General features: G+C 39.9%; 1 protein-coding gene across 1 annotated transcript in view; it reads left to right on the plus strand.

Annotated features, from left to right (window-relative positions):
• Nucleotides 1-14,500, plus strand: part of ANO2 (anoctamin 2) — a 190,350-nt gene that overhangs the window by 9,122 nt on the left and 166,728 nt on the right. The window contains exon 3 of the mRNA XM_013369708.3: nucleotides 695-1,096. Within this exon, the coding sequence (XP_013225162.2) occupies nucleotides 695-1,096 (402 nt within the window). The remainder of the gene's footprint in view (nucleotides 1-694; nucleotides 1,097-14,500) is intronic.

Below are 14,500 nucleotides of genomic sequence, written 5' to 3' on the forward strand. Positions count from 1 at the left end.
AACTGAGCACAATATAGGTAATTTGAATGATTTTAGTAATTGGTTTCCTTTTGCAGTGTTGCTGGTCAGTCACATAGTCTTTTCCTAATAGGTTAAAATATAGGTCAGCTAGCACTGTCAGCCCTCCATAGGGCATATCCTCACAAATCCCTGGTGTTTTCCAAAGCATTTCTGTCCAGCCCTATTCTTCTTTCCCTTGCACTACACTGAGGATATCTTATTCTAGCTCAGATCAGTTTCCGCCCTTTCTTCCCACATGCAGATCTTTTCTTCCCTGCCCAGTTTTGCTCCGCAGCAGATCCTTTCTTATATCCCAATCCGTAACATGATCCTTACTCTCAATTCTTCATCCCGTTTCAAAATGTGTCTTCTCCTGCATGGTCTGTGCATGTGTAGGATAGAGAGACAGAATTGGTGCGTGCCTCTGTACCTATCCATCTAGTAGGTATCCCATGCATTTGGATAAGGCTGCTGTCTTCAGCCACTCTTTCTTTTTTTTTGTGTGTGTGTGTGTGGTCAAAGTGACTTAATCCGGTATGCAGAGTGCATGTTTTAGGTCATACCTGCCCCTGGCTGACCTCCAATTTTGGCTCTGTGCAGCTTTATGCGTTTGTGTTGAGATACAACCCAGGCTTGCATTCTTCTTGGGCTTTTTGGCTTTCTTGTCTTTGAAACTCATGTGTTTCTCTCTCAGATTATCAACAATTACCTGGATGGGACACAAGAAGGGGCTGTGGACAAGGCATCCCCAAGTGGCATGCATTTCAGGGACAGCAAGAGAAAGGTTGACTACGTGTTAGCCTACCACTATCGAAAACGTCTCCCTCGACACCCGCCCGGTGTGGGCTCACCAGAGCCAACATGTGGATCTGCTTCCTTGGACTGGGTTTCAAATGGTGGGACTGGGAAGGGCCATGGTGAGCCACAACAGCAGGATGGTGGACAGCGTGTCCTGCCTGAGCAGCTGGGGCCTCTGGGGGTGGAGGTGATCCAGCTCAGCCCCCAGGATGCCCTGGAGGAGGAGAAGCAGCTGCAGCGGGAGGAGTACGAGCGCAACTTGGTGGAAGCAGGGCTGGAGATAGAGAAAGACCCTGAGGTAAGAGGGGAAGACTTGCTCCTCATGCACAGCACCAGGTGCCCAGACAGGTCATGACCTCTTCAATGTCAGAGGTGGTTGTGTGCAAGATGTTACCATGGCTGGACTGTGCTGTCAGAGCAGCTTGGTGGCAACTGGGTGCCCAGAGCATGGCTGCCCACTCTCCATGCTGGTGGGGAGGATAGGAGCCCAGCTGTGACCATGTACTAGGGCTTGACCCAGTCTGCCTTCACTCCTGCCTTACATGAATGTTAACTGAGAGGCAAGTCACACACATGCCATCTCTTAAAAATATGTGCTGGTTTCCTTCTAACACAGCCTCACTGGCTCCCCATCATTGTTTCAGCAGCCACAGCAAGTGTAGGATGTCCTGAACATGTGTCTCATAACCAGCTTGAGAAGCTGATCATGAAGACAACTTCTTATTGCTGAACAGTAACATCCCTGGGCCAAACGCTGCTGTCACAGCAACCTCCAGTTAGAGATCTGCAGAAATATGTTGTACAAGCTATTTTATATCTGCCTAAAATGTGGTGTGAAACCAAGAAGAAGATGATGGGAGAGTTTCTGTGTTGCTTGGTTTTTACTGCCTGGGAAATATGTGGTTGTTACTGTTGTTTAATGCACAATTGATTACCAATTTTCATCTTCAGTAGAAAACTAATTTCTTTATCTAAATGTTCTTATGGCATGTGAAAACACTTTTGTGTTTACATTTTAATATTGATAAAATGAAGAAAGGCTCTCTTAAGTAATTTGCTGGAATACAAATTACTGTTAAGACATTTTGTATTTTCTCAGAATAACCTGGTGATTTTCAGTGTGACTCAGCTTTCTTCACAGCCTTATATGAATTTTCTGTTGTTTCTTCATTCAACCCACAAAATGAACAGCTCCTATACTGCAACAGCAGAACCTCACAGCCTTTAATGTATTTATTGTATTTAATGTATTTATTCTCACCACATGTGTGTGATGTTGGATAGCACTATGGTCATATCAGCTGGGAGCTGTGGTTAGGTTACTTAACTGCAGCCATTTGGTCAATTGAGCACGGGTCTTCCAAATCCCATGTTGATGAATGGAGGTCCCTCTGGACCTCTTTAAAAGCCAGAGATATTTACATCCATTGAAGGGAAGTCCCTCCTGGGTACTAGTTTTAGGTGCTCTGTTGTTTTTGACACCAAATCTGAGAAACTTAGGGCTTCTTTTCAGAGGTGCTGTGAAGTTGCAGCTCACATTGCTTTCAGTGCAACCAGTCAACACTTCCAAAATGTGGACCAAATTGCAGATTGCATCTGAAAATTTGAGTCAGCTGACTTGGCATAGTGTATACACATTAAATCACTGGCAGGAATAGAAAGAAATAGAAAAGCCTTTTAACTCTTAAAACTTTCCTTGCTCAGTTTGCTGAGTTGCAGGTGGCTATGGGTTGTATTTCACTGCTCAGCTCACTGAGCCATCCTTGCACTGAACAGAAAAAGTGACCTCAGATCCTGATTCTTTTATGCTAGATGTTTGGGTTAAGGTTCAATACTGCTAACACATGACTATCTTCCTGCTATGATTTTTATAACCAAATTACATAAAGCCCATGAGAACAGATTTATTTGGAGGCTTCTTCCAGTTGTGAATTTCATCAGAACCTGAAAAGTCTAGCAAGAGACTTGAATTCAATTATTTGACTCTTTATTTAGCTGAAGTCCAGCTGGATTCAAATTCTGGTTGAGACCACTTCCAGGTGATGACGTGTGCTCTTAAATAATATACAAAGTAATAAATGATGTTATAGAGAGTTGATTAAGAAGGAAAAAAAATTGTCATGGCTTTCTTCTGAAGAGGAAAAAGCTTTTTGTAAATGAACTGGAAAGTTCTGAGGAAATTATTTGATGATGAGTTCTTTTATGGGAAAAATTAATTGGTTTTGAAAGTTACAAAAAATGAAATCCCATACACTAGATGTGTATGTCAGTCTTGCCTCCCTCCCCTCCCCATTCCTCCCCCAAGCTGTCTAATCAAAAAGGGAAAATGTTTTTACTTTCAGAATCTCCTGAGAAAAATGAGACTATACAGTATCCTTTTTCATTGTTGGCCAAGACATGTGTCTTTTACTTATTTTTCTTGTTTCACTGCATATTTTTTTTTCTTCCTCCTGTTAACTCCTCTTAAAGCATGCTGAAGATGCTGTCTGTTATATTGCTGAGAATATAGTAGAACATGCTGAGAAGTCACATGTGAAGGGTACAGCTATTTTCATTAAAATTGTATGTTGAGCTGATATGAGAACAACTTCTGATTTTAGTCCTGGGATAAATATGTGTCTATCGGTTCATTAGATTCAGAACAGTCTTAATCACAGTGTGCTGTATTTTTGGTGTAAAATACAGTGCTACGGCTCCTGTTTGAGGGATTCCACTTTTGGACCCTCAGGTTAGAGCAGACAGTATACAGTCTTGTCAAGAAAAACATTCATTTAAGATCAATAAGATATCATACAGTCTCAAAATGGCTCGGCTTCAAAGTGACCTCTGGAGATCATCTTATCCAACTCACCTGCTAAAGCAAGTACACCTAGAGCAGATCACACAGGAATGCATCCAGACAGGTTTTGAATGTCTTCAGAGAAGGAGACTCCACAACCTCTCTGGGCAGCCTGTTCCAGTGCTCTGGCACTCTCAAAGTAGAGAAGCTTCTCCTCATGTTTTAGATGGAACCTCCTATGCTTCATTCTGTGCCTGTTACCCCTCATCCTGTCACTGGGAACCACTAAAAAGAGTCTGGTCCTATCCACTTGACACCTACCCTTGAGATATTTATAAGCATAAATAAGATCCCCTCTCAGCCTTCTATTCTATGGGCTGAACAGACCCAGCTCTCTCAGCCTTTCCTCATTAGGTGTTCCAGAGCCTTAATCATCTTTGCAGTTCTCTGCTGGACTCCCTCCCATAATTCCTTGTCTTTCTTAAACTGAGGAGCCCAGAACTGGACACAGTACTCCAGATACGGTCTCATCAGGGCAGAGTAGAGGGGGAGGATAACCTCCCTCAACCTGATGGTCACACTCTTCCTGAACACAATCTCTTTCCTAAAACAGCATCAGTTTTTGCTTGAAGCAGTAGTGACGGAAAGGAAGAGAGCAAAAGGGTATCTTCTATGTCTGTGGTCTTCAATGAACATCCCTGCACTGTCTTTTCTAGGTGGCCTATGGTAGCTATACAGCTAAAAAAAATTATCTTTGATAAGGCCTATATAGTTCTTATTATTGTTAAACTCATTAAAGAAATACAACAACAACAACCAATACAACAACAACAAAAAAAAAACCCAAAACAACCAAAACCAACCAACCAGACAAAAGGGATCAAGCCATTGTCCTCTTTTTACTGATATTGTGGGAGCCGTGAAGGATATACTTACTGAGCAATAGAGCTGATTCAGCACTTAATGACTTCTAAGGGCATCTATCTTCTTGTGGCTGAAAAGTTGCTTAATCTATGATCTTGGTTAACCTTAGTTGAAGTACGAGAATTTAAGCTTAATTAACTTGAATGAACTAAGCACAGCATCTTTTGCATTGGGTTTTTGTAGGCTAAAACTATTTCGATGTCAGCATGTTCATCTCTAAGAACACAGGATAATATTATGACAATTTAAAAATCTTTATTTATACAACTATCTTTTTGAAAAAATGAGAATTTGCATTATAAAATACTTGTTAACATGGTTGTTATATGCTGAATAACTAGGGGCAAACACTTTTCATTTGTGTTGTTAATTGTGTAAAAAAAATAAAAACAAAACACAAACAAAAAAAAACAGAGAAAAGAAAATAAATGCAGATGCATAATTTTTATGTGGAGAGGGCAGTATTGTTCTTTTTTGGATATGTGAAAAATAGGCAAGAGTACAGTCTGTCTCCATATCTAGCCAGTTATTATTTGTGAATTAAGGAATTTTTTACTTGTTTTTAAATTCCTTAGAACTTTCTAACATTTGTTATTGCTGTCCTCCAGAGAAAGTTTTTTTTCCTCTTAATGTAAACTTCTTGGGTTTTTCTGTTTTCCTGTTTTTAAACCGAAGTGTTATTTTACATGTCCAAGGCAAAGTCCACAATGAAGGCAATGGGCATAAAGCTGAATGTTACAACTTTTTCCTCTGTGAAGTGACATTGAGTACGCATAATGGTGGTTTGTCATAAATTAGGTTTCACAACCTTCTCACTATGCTCCTTGCAAAAGTCAGACTCGAGCTATAGCATTTATTCATGTGTCATAATAACTCACTTTCCAAACTTGACGTTCTCTGCATCAGAGATCACAAGTGGCAGATCAGGTTTAAGGAGCTCTTTGACTAGTTATCTTCAAATCAAAACATTTGCGTGGTTCAGTATAGCTTGTGCCCATGAAAACAATGGCATTAGTATAATTTAGGGTTATGTGAAATGATATTTGGCAGAAAGAATAGAGCAGAGAGGAAACTCCCTAGTCGCATCTGATGACAGCAACATAACAGCACAACTACTGTTTGCTGTGAGTAAAAATAACATTTGCATCTGTGACTGGCCTGTTTGACCAGTCTGCAAAGTTAGATAAAATGAGTCTGATGTTAACTCTTGCATGTGTATGTGGAATTAATTACTTTGTATTTTACAATATTACCTAGTGACTAATATAGACCCCAATAATACAGATCCTGTAAACATTTATGGCAATCTGCAAAATATTAAACATTAGCAGGATTTGCTTCCTCCACTTAAAAGTAACATGGTTATTAATAAAAATGCAGTAACCCCCCCCCCCTTTTTTTTTTTCCCCAAAGATGTCCATGCCAGAACCCAGATTTTTTGGCACGTCTTCATAAACTGCAAAGGAATGCCAGCTGCTCACATTTACCCTTGTGACTTAGCTGCCGAAGCCATGACAGTCATCTCTAAATAAACCCTATTTAACACTAGTTGCACAAGTCAAATTTTGCATGAGATACACAAAGAATTGCCTGAGATAGGGCCACTTTAAGAATGCTCTCAAATATTTCACCTTGATTCCCAGGAAGAGCAGTAAGTACCATGGACATTGCAGGCTGTTCTTGGGGTTGATCCTCCCTTCTCTCTTCCTCCCTCTCTTCCTCCCTCCTTCCTTCCCTTCCTTCCTCCCTTCCTCCCTTCCTCCCTTCCTCCTTGCTGTGTTTTACCTAATGTGGAACACCAGTAGTTCACTTAAATTTCAGTTGTACTGCTGCTTTAATGACTGCAACTGCAACATGTGTTTTATTCAGTTAATATTATGTATGGTGAAGCATAATAGGAATAGAATAAGAAGACACTGGAGATGCACCTTGGCTTTCTGACAAAGTGAGATCACTTTGAGCATGTTGGAAATGAAATGTACTTTGCTAAGTAGCATTTAGGAGATGAAAATATCTTTCAAGGGAAAGATGATGACAATTTTAAAACCATGCTTAAATTACCCTCCAAGAAGCTCATGTATAATAACTTGAATTTTAGAGCTAGCATAGTTTTAAGGATGTATTGTTAAACTCAGTTGTCTACATGACACTCTAAGACAAGGAAATCCTTAAGGCCCTCAATGTATCAGCTTACGGAGAACTCTTGATAAGAGCACTACTGATGATGGTGGCTGTGACTGGATTTTTCTGCTTGATTTCCAAGGCATGCTTTTGAACTTTTGTTAAAAACAACACCCCCCCACCCCCCCAATCCTAAAAGCCAAACTAAACATATAAACTTTCCCCCAGAACCCCCAAACCAAACCAACATCCATCTCTAAAACTACCAACCAACCCCTTCACTGCCAAACTGAAACAACAAAAAGCTTATCATGCTGCAGATAGATTTTATCTATGGGATTAAATTCCACTGTTTGTCACACTAAGGTGCTCCCCATTTGCCAGGGGGAGAAGGCTTTATCTTTTATCTTCTGCCAGCTGCAGAAGAGTAGCCAAAATAATATCATGGTAAATCATTCAATACAGAGGGGCTTTTTCTTTCTGTCTCTCCTCCTTTCCACACCTCTAGCTGAGGATGCTTTTTTTGAGCAGTGACATCAATGTTCTTGCTATATGAGTTGTTTTCTTGAGTCTGACATATTCCCTAACATCACATTTACATCATATGTAGCTTATTTTAATGTTAATAATTTTCATTGTGAAAAAGTGGAATTCTGATATCCAAGAGTTCTATTTATTTGGATTGAACATTTTTCCTTGAGATTATTTTTTTTTGTCATAAAATATTTCAACTTTTAGTTAGAAGGTTATGGATCTTACTTAATGTAGTAGTAATTAAGAGCCTGAAAAAATGATATCTTTTTCCAAAATCTTTCAATATGATTTGCGGATAATTCCAAGAAAAGCAACTCATGGCCTTAGAACATGTGACATACCTTGCAGGTACTCAGTGTGAATGCTCTAGTTGTCTCAAAATATTCACTCATCTAAAGTGCAAAAGAAAGCTTAATAGTAGCTAATGTTGATTTTAAAAGAATAGGGAAATTCAATATGTGTCCAAGACCTTTATCCATGTTTATCAACGCCTTCTGAAGCCAATGTGAGTGCATACAGAGTAACGTAACATTGGAAGCAGACTGGGGTCTTTTGTGCTCTACTTCTTTAGACTTTGTATTTTACTCTCACTTAGCACAGCACTTGGAACAAGACAATATTTCTTTGGGGACCTCTTTGTGTATTAATTACATAAATATTTGATGGTTATTTTTCAATGACTCCGATTACAGAAACATTAATTAGCTAAAACCTGTTCTGCTCCTGTATGTTGCTTATATGGGGCTGAAATGTAATACACAGCTCTTACAGAATTAAAGTTGAACAAGCAAGCCAAATTTTCACTGATAGTGAATTGGACATGATGAAAATATTGGCAAGCTGATTAACTATTTAAGAGGAAACTATGTCTCCATTTTAGAGAGGGTTTTGTAGTAGCCCCATGGGAGTTAAGTGTGGTTCAATCAGTATTAAAATAATGATCCATGTTAACAGGTGGCTTGGTAGAATGGCTGTGCTTCAAACTTGAAAAGTTCATACTATAAATCCTGTTTTTTAATGATTGTGTTGTGACTTGAATAGAAGAATAGTAGACAGACTCACTCTGTGCTTTAATTAACATCCAGACACTTCATGCTTAGCTATTAGGTACCTTAGTTAAAATGGCTTCTGTGGGATTTAGAGAAAGTTGAAGAGATGTAGAAAAAATGGGCCTGTATGTTATCAGAACATTTAGAGAGCTGCTGGGCCAGCAATTATATATCTCATCCATTGCCTGCATTTTGGGAAATGGAGATATCAACATTCTTGAATTTCAGATAGTGGTAGATTTGTGGTGTGCATTCTGGTGACTTTTACACTGTGAGCTGGGCAAGAACCATCCTATTTTAAAATATATATTTTACATAATGCTACCTCTATCAGACTTGCATGGTAGAAATGGTGAGTAGCCTTCCAAGCATATGTGTCAATATCACTGTGTCCTTTGTTGAGTTCTCTCACCTGCTGGAGGAACCACTTCCATTTCTGCAAACTGCTGGATAGATGAGAAGCCCACAAAAATAGCTTGTACGTCTCTGATAGGGTATAGCAGGGAGAAAACTGGACATTTGTAGGACAAGGAATGAAGAGTGACAAAATCAGCTGCTTGGCTTGGTCACAGATGAATTCATGAAAACATTTTTAATAATCAGTGTTCTTGTTTGCAGCATAATTTTAATCTGCAAAATAAATCCATGGAGGCAATTTGAAGAGCAATAGTGGAAGCCCTCAGGGATGCCACACTACACTGATGACGCTGCAGTGGCTAGAGTGCCTGCAGAGGAGACTTGGAGTTTGAAGTAGTGATAACTTCTGAAAACTATTTGGGCCAGTGCGATTTGAATAGTACTTTCATGAAAATAAAGTAGCAAAATATGAGATAGTTTGGGGATTTTTGCCCTGCGATTTGTTACTTTTCTGGCATTTTGAAGGACATAAATAGTGCTGCTGATGATTGGGGTAAGGAATCACCTCCTACAAATTCTGGGTGAGGACTGCCCCAACTGCAGTACCTGCTGCCTGATGCATCTCAACCTATTCTTCTGGCAGAAGAAGAAATCCTCAGTTTCAGAGATTCTTTTGTAGGGCAGATGGGACTTCCTTTGCTTTGCTGTCTCCAGGCAAGTGCCTATTTTGTCTATAGCAGCAAAGAGTGCTACAGGTATCTTTGATACCAAAGAAGTCATCACTTCTGCACTTATGCTGGTTGAACTGTTGCTGTATGATTTTATTTTTGGAGTCATTGCTTCTTAGTCATGATTTCACACCTTATGCAAAGGAAAGCAGGGAGGTCTACCTACAACTTCTTTGCATAAGTGAAGAGATGTTGAGAATTCTACCTAGGAGAGGATGCAACACCCTGGATAGGTGCTCTCTGTTTAGTATGTTGCTTCTATACATATATACATTCATTTATCTACCGGTTTATGTTGTCATTATAAAAGATCTGAACTAAGATGGTGCCTCTCTGTTCTTCCCTCATGCTTTTTGGCCTGTATGAAAGCAGATTAAAAGGCAAGCTCTGTCTGAAAGCTCTGTGTCAGCAAATTGATTTTGCTCATGTTGATGGAAAAAGCAGGGAATAAGATTTGTTCTTGAGTCACTTCTTTCTCTATGGAAGATGAGAGTGGAGAACATCTTCCAGTGAGCAGATATAGTGCTCTTTTCCAGAGCCAGGGAGAGCAAACCAGAGGTGTGATATCTTCTCACTGCAGGGCAAAAGAACAGTTTGAAGTGAAACAGTGAATGGTTTCTTAGAAACAGATCTTCCATGTCTGCTACATCTGTTTTGGCTTCTGATGCAACTGGCTATGGAAAAGCCTTCACCATGTGGGAATTCTGGATTGTCATAATAAGCATCAGTCCAGTATTATTTCTTTCTCAGTTCACAAATCAGAGAAGTGACAATGAATACTCTTGAATGGCTTGGCTGGGGCCAAGGGTAGAGAGGGAGTTAGAAATTAAAACTGGAATGTCAGAGAGAGAAGAAAAAATAAAACAAAACAAAACAAACTAACCAAGAAAAACAAACAAAAACAAAAAACAACCCAATAACATGAAAAGGAAAGAAAAATCTTCTCAACCAATCAATCAACCAACAGTACAGTGGCCATAAAGTGGAATTCACCAGTTTCTGCTACCTCATTTGGGAATGGATGCCAACAGAGAAAAGGGGGAGTATCTGACTATAGAAATTAGTCTTTGAAATACAGGACTGCCTTATGGGGAAGAAAACCACCACTGTTCATCTGTGTGTGGAGTGAGGGGGTGGAATTTGTTATCTTTTAGCAGATCCAGGGAAAGATAACGTAAATAATGTCTCAGGCTTGTGGGATTACTTTCACATGTTTTGGACTCTTTTAAGGTCTTCTTGCTTTACTGATGACTCTAATGGTTGTGTGTCCTACTCAAATTTAAGCTATTAAAAGCTCTGTGGCTTTCTGCAGGAAGAAAGCCACTATAAGGAAGGAATGATTCCCTTTCAGATGCACAACTAGACATTTTATATTGTGTGCATTTTAAAATGTTATATTGTGTAGGAAAGGGAGGCATTTTGGAAAACTGGATTTCTATTCAAGCTGATAAGCATGGCTAGGGGAAGAGTCTTTTAAAGAGAAAAAAAAAAAAGTCATTTTCCCTCAGAAATCAGAATGTCCTCTTCCTATTCTGGGAACACTGCAGCACTTCATGCTTCTAAAAACAGTTTCAACAAGCTGCCTTTTCAGTCTGATAAGAGTTGTGTTTATGATTACTTTCTGTAAAAAACACAGTTCTTATAAAGCCTACATCCTGAAAAACAAACAAATAAACAAACAAAAAGGAAGTTGTGATACATAAGTCTTCTATAACAGGTGTGTCAAACTAATTTTCACCGGGGGCCGCATCAGCCTTGCAGTTGCTTTCAAAGGGCTGAACGTAACTTTAGGACCATATACACATAACTACTGCTACATTTATACATGTAATGACTGCTACATTTATACACTCTTAAAATTACGTTCAGCCTTTTAAGGGCAACCGTGAGGCTGATGTGGCTCCTGGTGAAAATAAACTTGGCACCCCTGTTATAGAAGATTGTAATCGTGTTGTTTTCAGCTAGAAGTATCTTTGCCAGTCACTGTAAGCTCTTTTAAATCATAGGACAAGGTAAATAATTCAAAACTGTATCATGTATTTGTTTCTGGTTTTCCAGATCAGCAATTACTTTGGCCTGAATACAACAAGGAATAAAATTTTAGCAGAGTGGTATCAGGCTGCACAATTCCCATTAACGTTAATGGGAGTTAGATGACTAAATCCCTACGTACAACACGGAAAATTTACCCTCCAGGTTGAACTCTCTTCTTGATACACAGGACTGAAACTGTTCGCACTCTAGTAAGTCTCTCTTATGTGTACAGGTATGTGTTCAGGGTGATCAGCCAGAGAAAAAAATCATGAAGAGCTAGATGTTGATTTCTGTGCAGTTCTCCTAGGTTAGCATTACTATAAAAATGATTTCATCACCTGATTTTTTTATTTGTTTGTTTTTTGTTTATGGAGTTGGTGGGTTTATTTGCATTAGCTCCATACTCAAGCTCTGTCATCCAGGAACCGATTCATTATTTCACTGCTGACTTCTTCCTGTGTTCCTTGACTTCTATAATAATTTTAGAGCATTATTGAATTCACTAATAGGATTGAGACCTCTGTATTATACTTTTAAGGAAATTCTCCAGGTGGATTTAGGTAGATGACATCGGTCATAAGACTTCTAGTGGTAAAGGAAATGAACAAAATGTATTTGAGAGAGAATGAGCTACTGGTAGTTAGGGGCAAAAACGAAGCTATGTAGACCGATATTCCCTCTTACCTTTGGAAACAGCAAACTTTTTAGGGGCAACACAAAGGCACTACCTAGAAACATTCTCTTGAAAATGTAGAGGTGACCATTACTTTCTGTAGGTTACTGCCAACATTAAGTACACTGGAAGAATACCTGGAAGAAGAATCTTCCTCTTTCAGAGGAGTGCAGTGCACGTTCCTTACTAATAGCACACTTTATGAGCTGGGAGATGAGGGATTTGTCTGCAGACTCAGTCTACATGTTCATCGAACTCGGTCATTGTTTATCTGGAATAGGTTAGTAATAGAAAGAAAATTTAGCATCTCAGAGATAGACAATATATTCAAGGTCTCGTAAATACTTAAGCAGACTCCAAACTGTCACCTCCAAAGTGCTGGTCCAAACTGCAGGCTGTTTCAAAAAGATGGCCCTAATTCAAAATCACTTCATTTTGAAATTGGGTCCATCTTTTCAAAACAGTGTGTACTATTATTTTTCCTTAATACTTTCGAAGTGAGGAAGGATATCCCTGCCCATCCTATGCTTAGGTGTTTTCTCCAAATCACTCGGAGTCCTAACTTCTGGTATTGCTGCTTTCCTTTTTTAACTCTCATATTCTGTACTGTGACAGGCTTTGAATAATCATTCTTTGATTACTTTGGAGACCCAGTGGCCTAAAGGATAAGGCACTGGCCTCCTGAGATAGGCATTATGGGGATGAGTCCTAGCTGCAGTGACTCACCACCCTTCCAGCATGTGCCTCTGTTCAACAGGCATGAGGCCCTGGATGGGGAATGCAGTGACTTGAGAAATAGGGGACAATAGCAGTACATTGCTACCCAGCCTTAGAAGGAGGAGGGTCCATTCCCAAATAGGAATGGAGCAGACTGGACCTACCAAGTTAGGTATGAGGCCTTGCAAGCAGAACCAAACTACAACATTGAGGCAGGTTGTAAGACGTGACAGAGCCATCCAGCCTCCATCAAAAACAGCTACAGAAAGCCAAAAAAGGCAGCTTGTGATTGAAAGAACAAAAGGCTCAATATGCAAGCCTGACCCACTTCTGAGGGAAGTACTGCCTCGTTGGGGCCAAGATTAAAAGCTTAAAAAATTTACTGCCCTGATTAAAGTCTCAGAACATTAAGGACATGGTTTAGTGCTAGAATTAGGTTGTTGTTGGACTCTATGATCCTGAGAGTCTTTTCCAACCAAAATTTACGTATTTTCAGCTGAACCCTGTTTTGTTACTAGAAAGTAACATCCTCAAGATCCTGTAAATATGGAAGGTCATTTGAAGGTTACTGCATCCTTTCATTGTCCACACTCTGTATCATGGGACTTAGGAAATTTCATATGATGTTGTTTGTTATGTAGGTGTACTTGCAGGCTTTTGCAGGAAAGGTCAACATGCTGCAGTGCTCTGTGCCTCTGGCAAGCCTGCTTGCTTGTAACAGGCCTTGGTGAGTTCACTGGATAATGTTTACTCTCTACCTCCAGTGGCACCTCTCAGCTTTCATAGGTCAATGCATGGTAACTGTTTCACCTCACCAGTGCTTGACCTGCTCACCTATCTCTGGCCTATGGATATTCACTGACGTACTTTCACACTAGTCCTCTGCAGGACTGCTCACAAATCTACCACAGACCACTGCCCTTTCCAGGACTCTCCATTTCTGTCCATGGTGCTGTTTCATCTTCATATCCTATACCTGTAGCAATTCTGCCACTCCTCAGTATGACTGTGTATCTTTATTTGGTCTATGTGAAGTCAGTCCTTCACCCTTCCCTGCTGTCCATCAGTTACAATCAGTCAGTCACTGGCCTACATGAAGTCACAACATACAATACATCCACTCCTCTGTGACTGCTATGTACATGAGGAATTCATACTTTATGACTGTTTCTCTCTCAAAGCCTCCTGTGCAAAGTTTTATTTCTCCCTTATTCTCTCCTATTTTCAAGCAACACCATCCTTAAGAAACTGCTCACACAAAGGTGACAAAGCTCAGCTTCAGTTAGGCACCAAAGTTTGCTCATTAGAGGACTTGCTGTACTTTTCTCAGCTGGTCTGTTGTAGAACGCATTTGAGAGCACTATGGTAACGACATAAGTCACAGTCTGCCCCACAAGGGATCCCAGCTTGTTTTTCACCTGTGAGCCATGGTTCACAAGTGACTCTCTTGGAAAGTATTTGTTGGTTTATGGGTGTTGTGTCACATCTGGCCATCAACTGGCAAGTCTCTTCATGGAAATATCATTGTTTTCATTTTTTGCACGCATCCTGAAGGCGCAGGGCAGGCTGATCCAAGTTACAGATTCTGTGAATCTCTCCTTTCCTGCCCTGAGCAATGTGTCTTGCACATTTCTCTGTCTTGCAGTGCTGCCACGAGTTGATTCCACAAAGTTTGGGTCCAGTTGGAAAATAATTGCTCTTTACAACTAGGATTTAGTTTTCATGGAACTGATCCATCTAAAGAAAATATCCAGTTATATAAATGTGACTACTGGATCAAGAGAGT

Source organism: Columba livia, chromosome 1 (genome assembly GCF_036013475.1).
Source record: "Columba livia isolate bColLiv1 breed racing homer chromosome 1, bColLiv1.pat.W.v2, whole genome shotgun sequence".
In the NCBI taxonomy this organism is placed as follows: Eukaryota; Metazoa; Chordata; class Aves; order Columbiformes; family Columbidae; genus Columba; species Columba livia.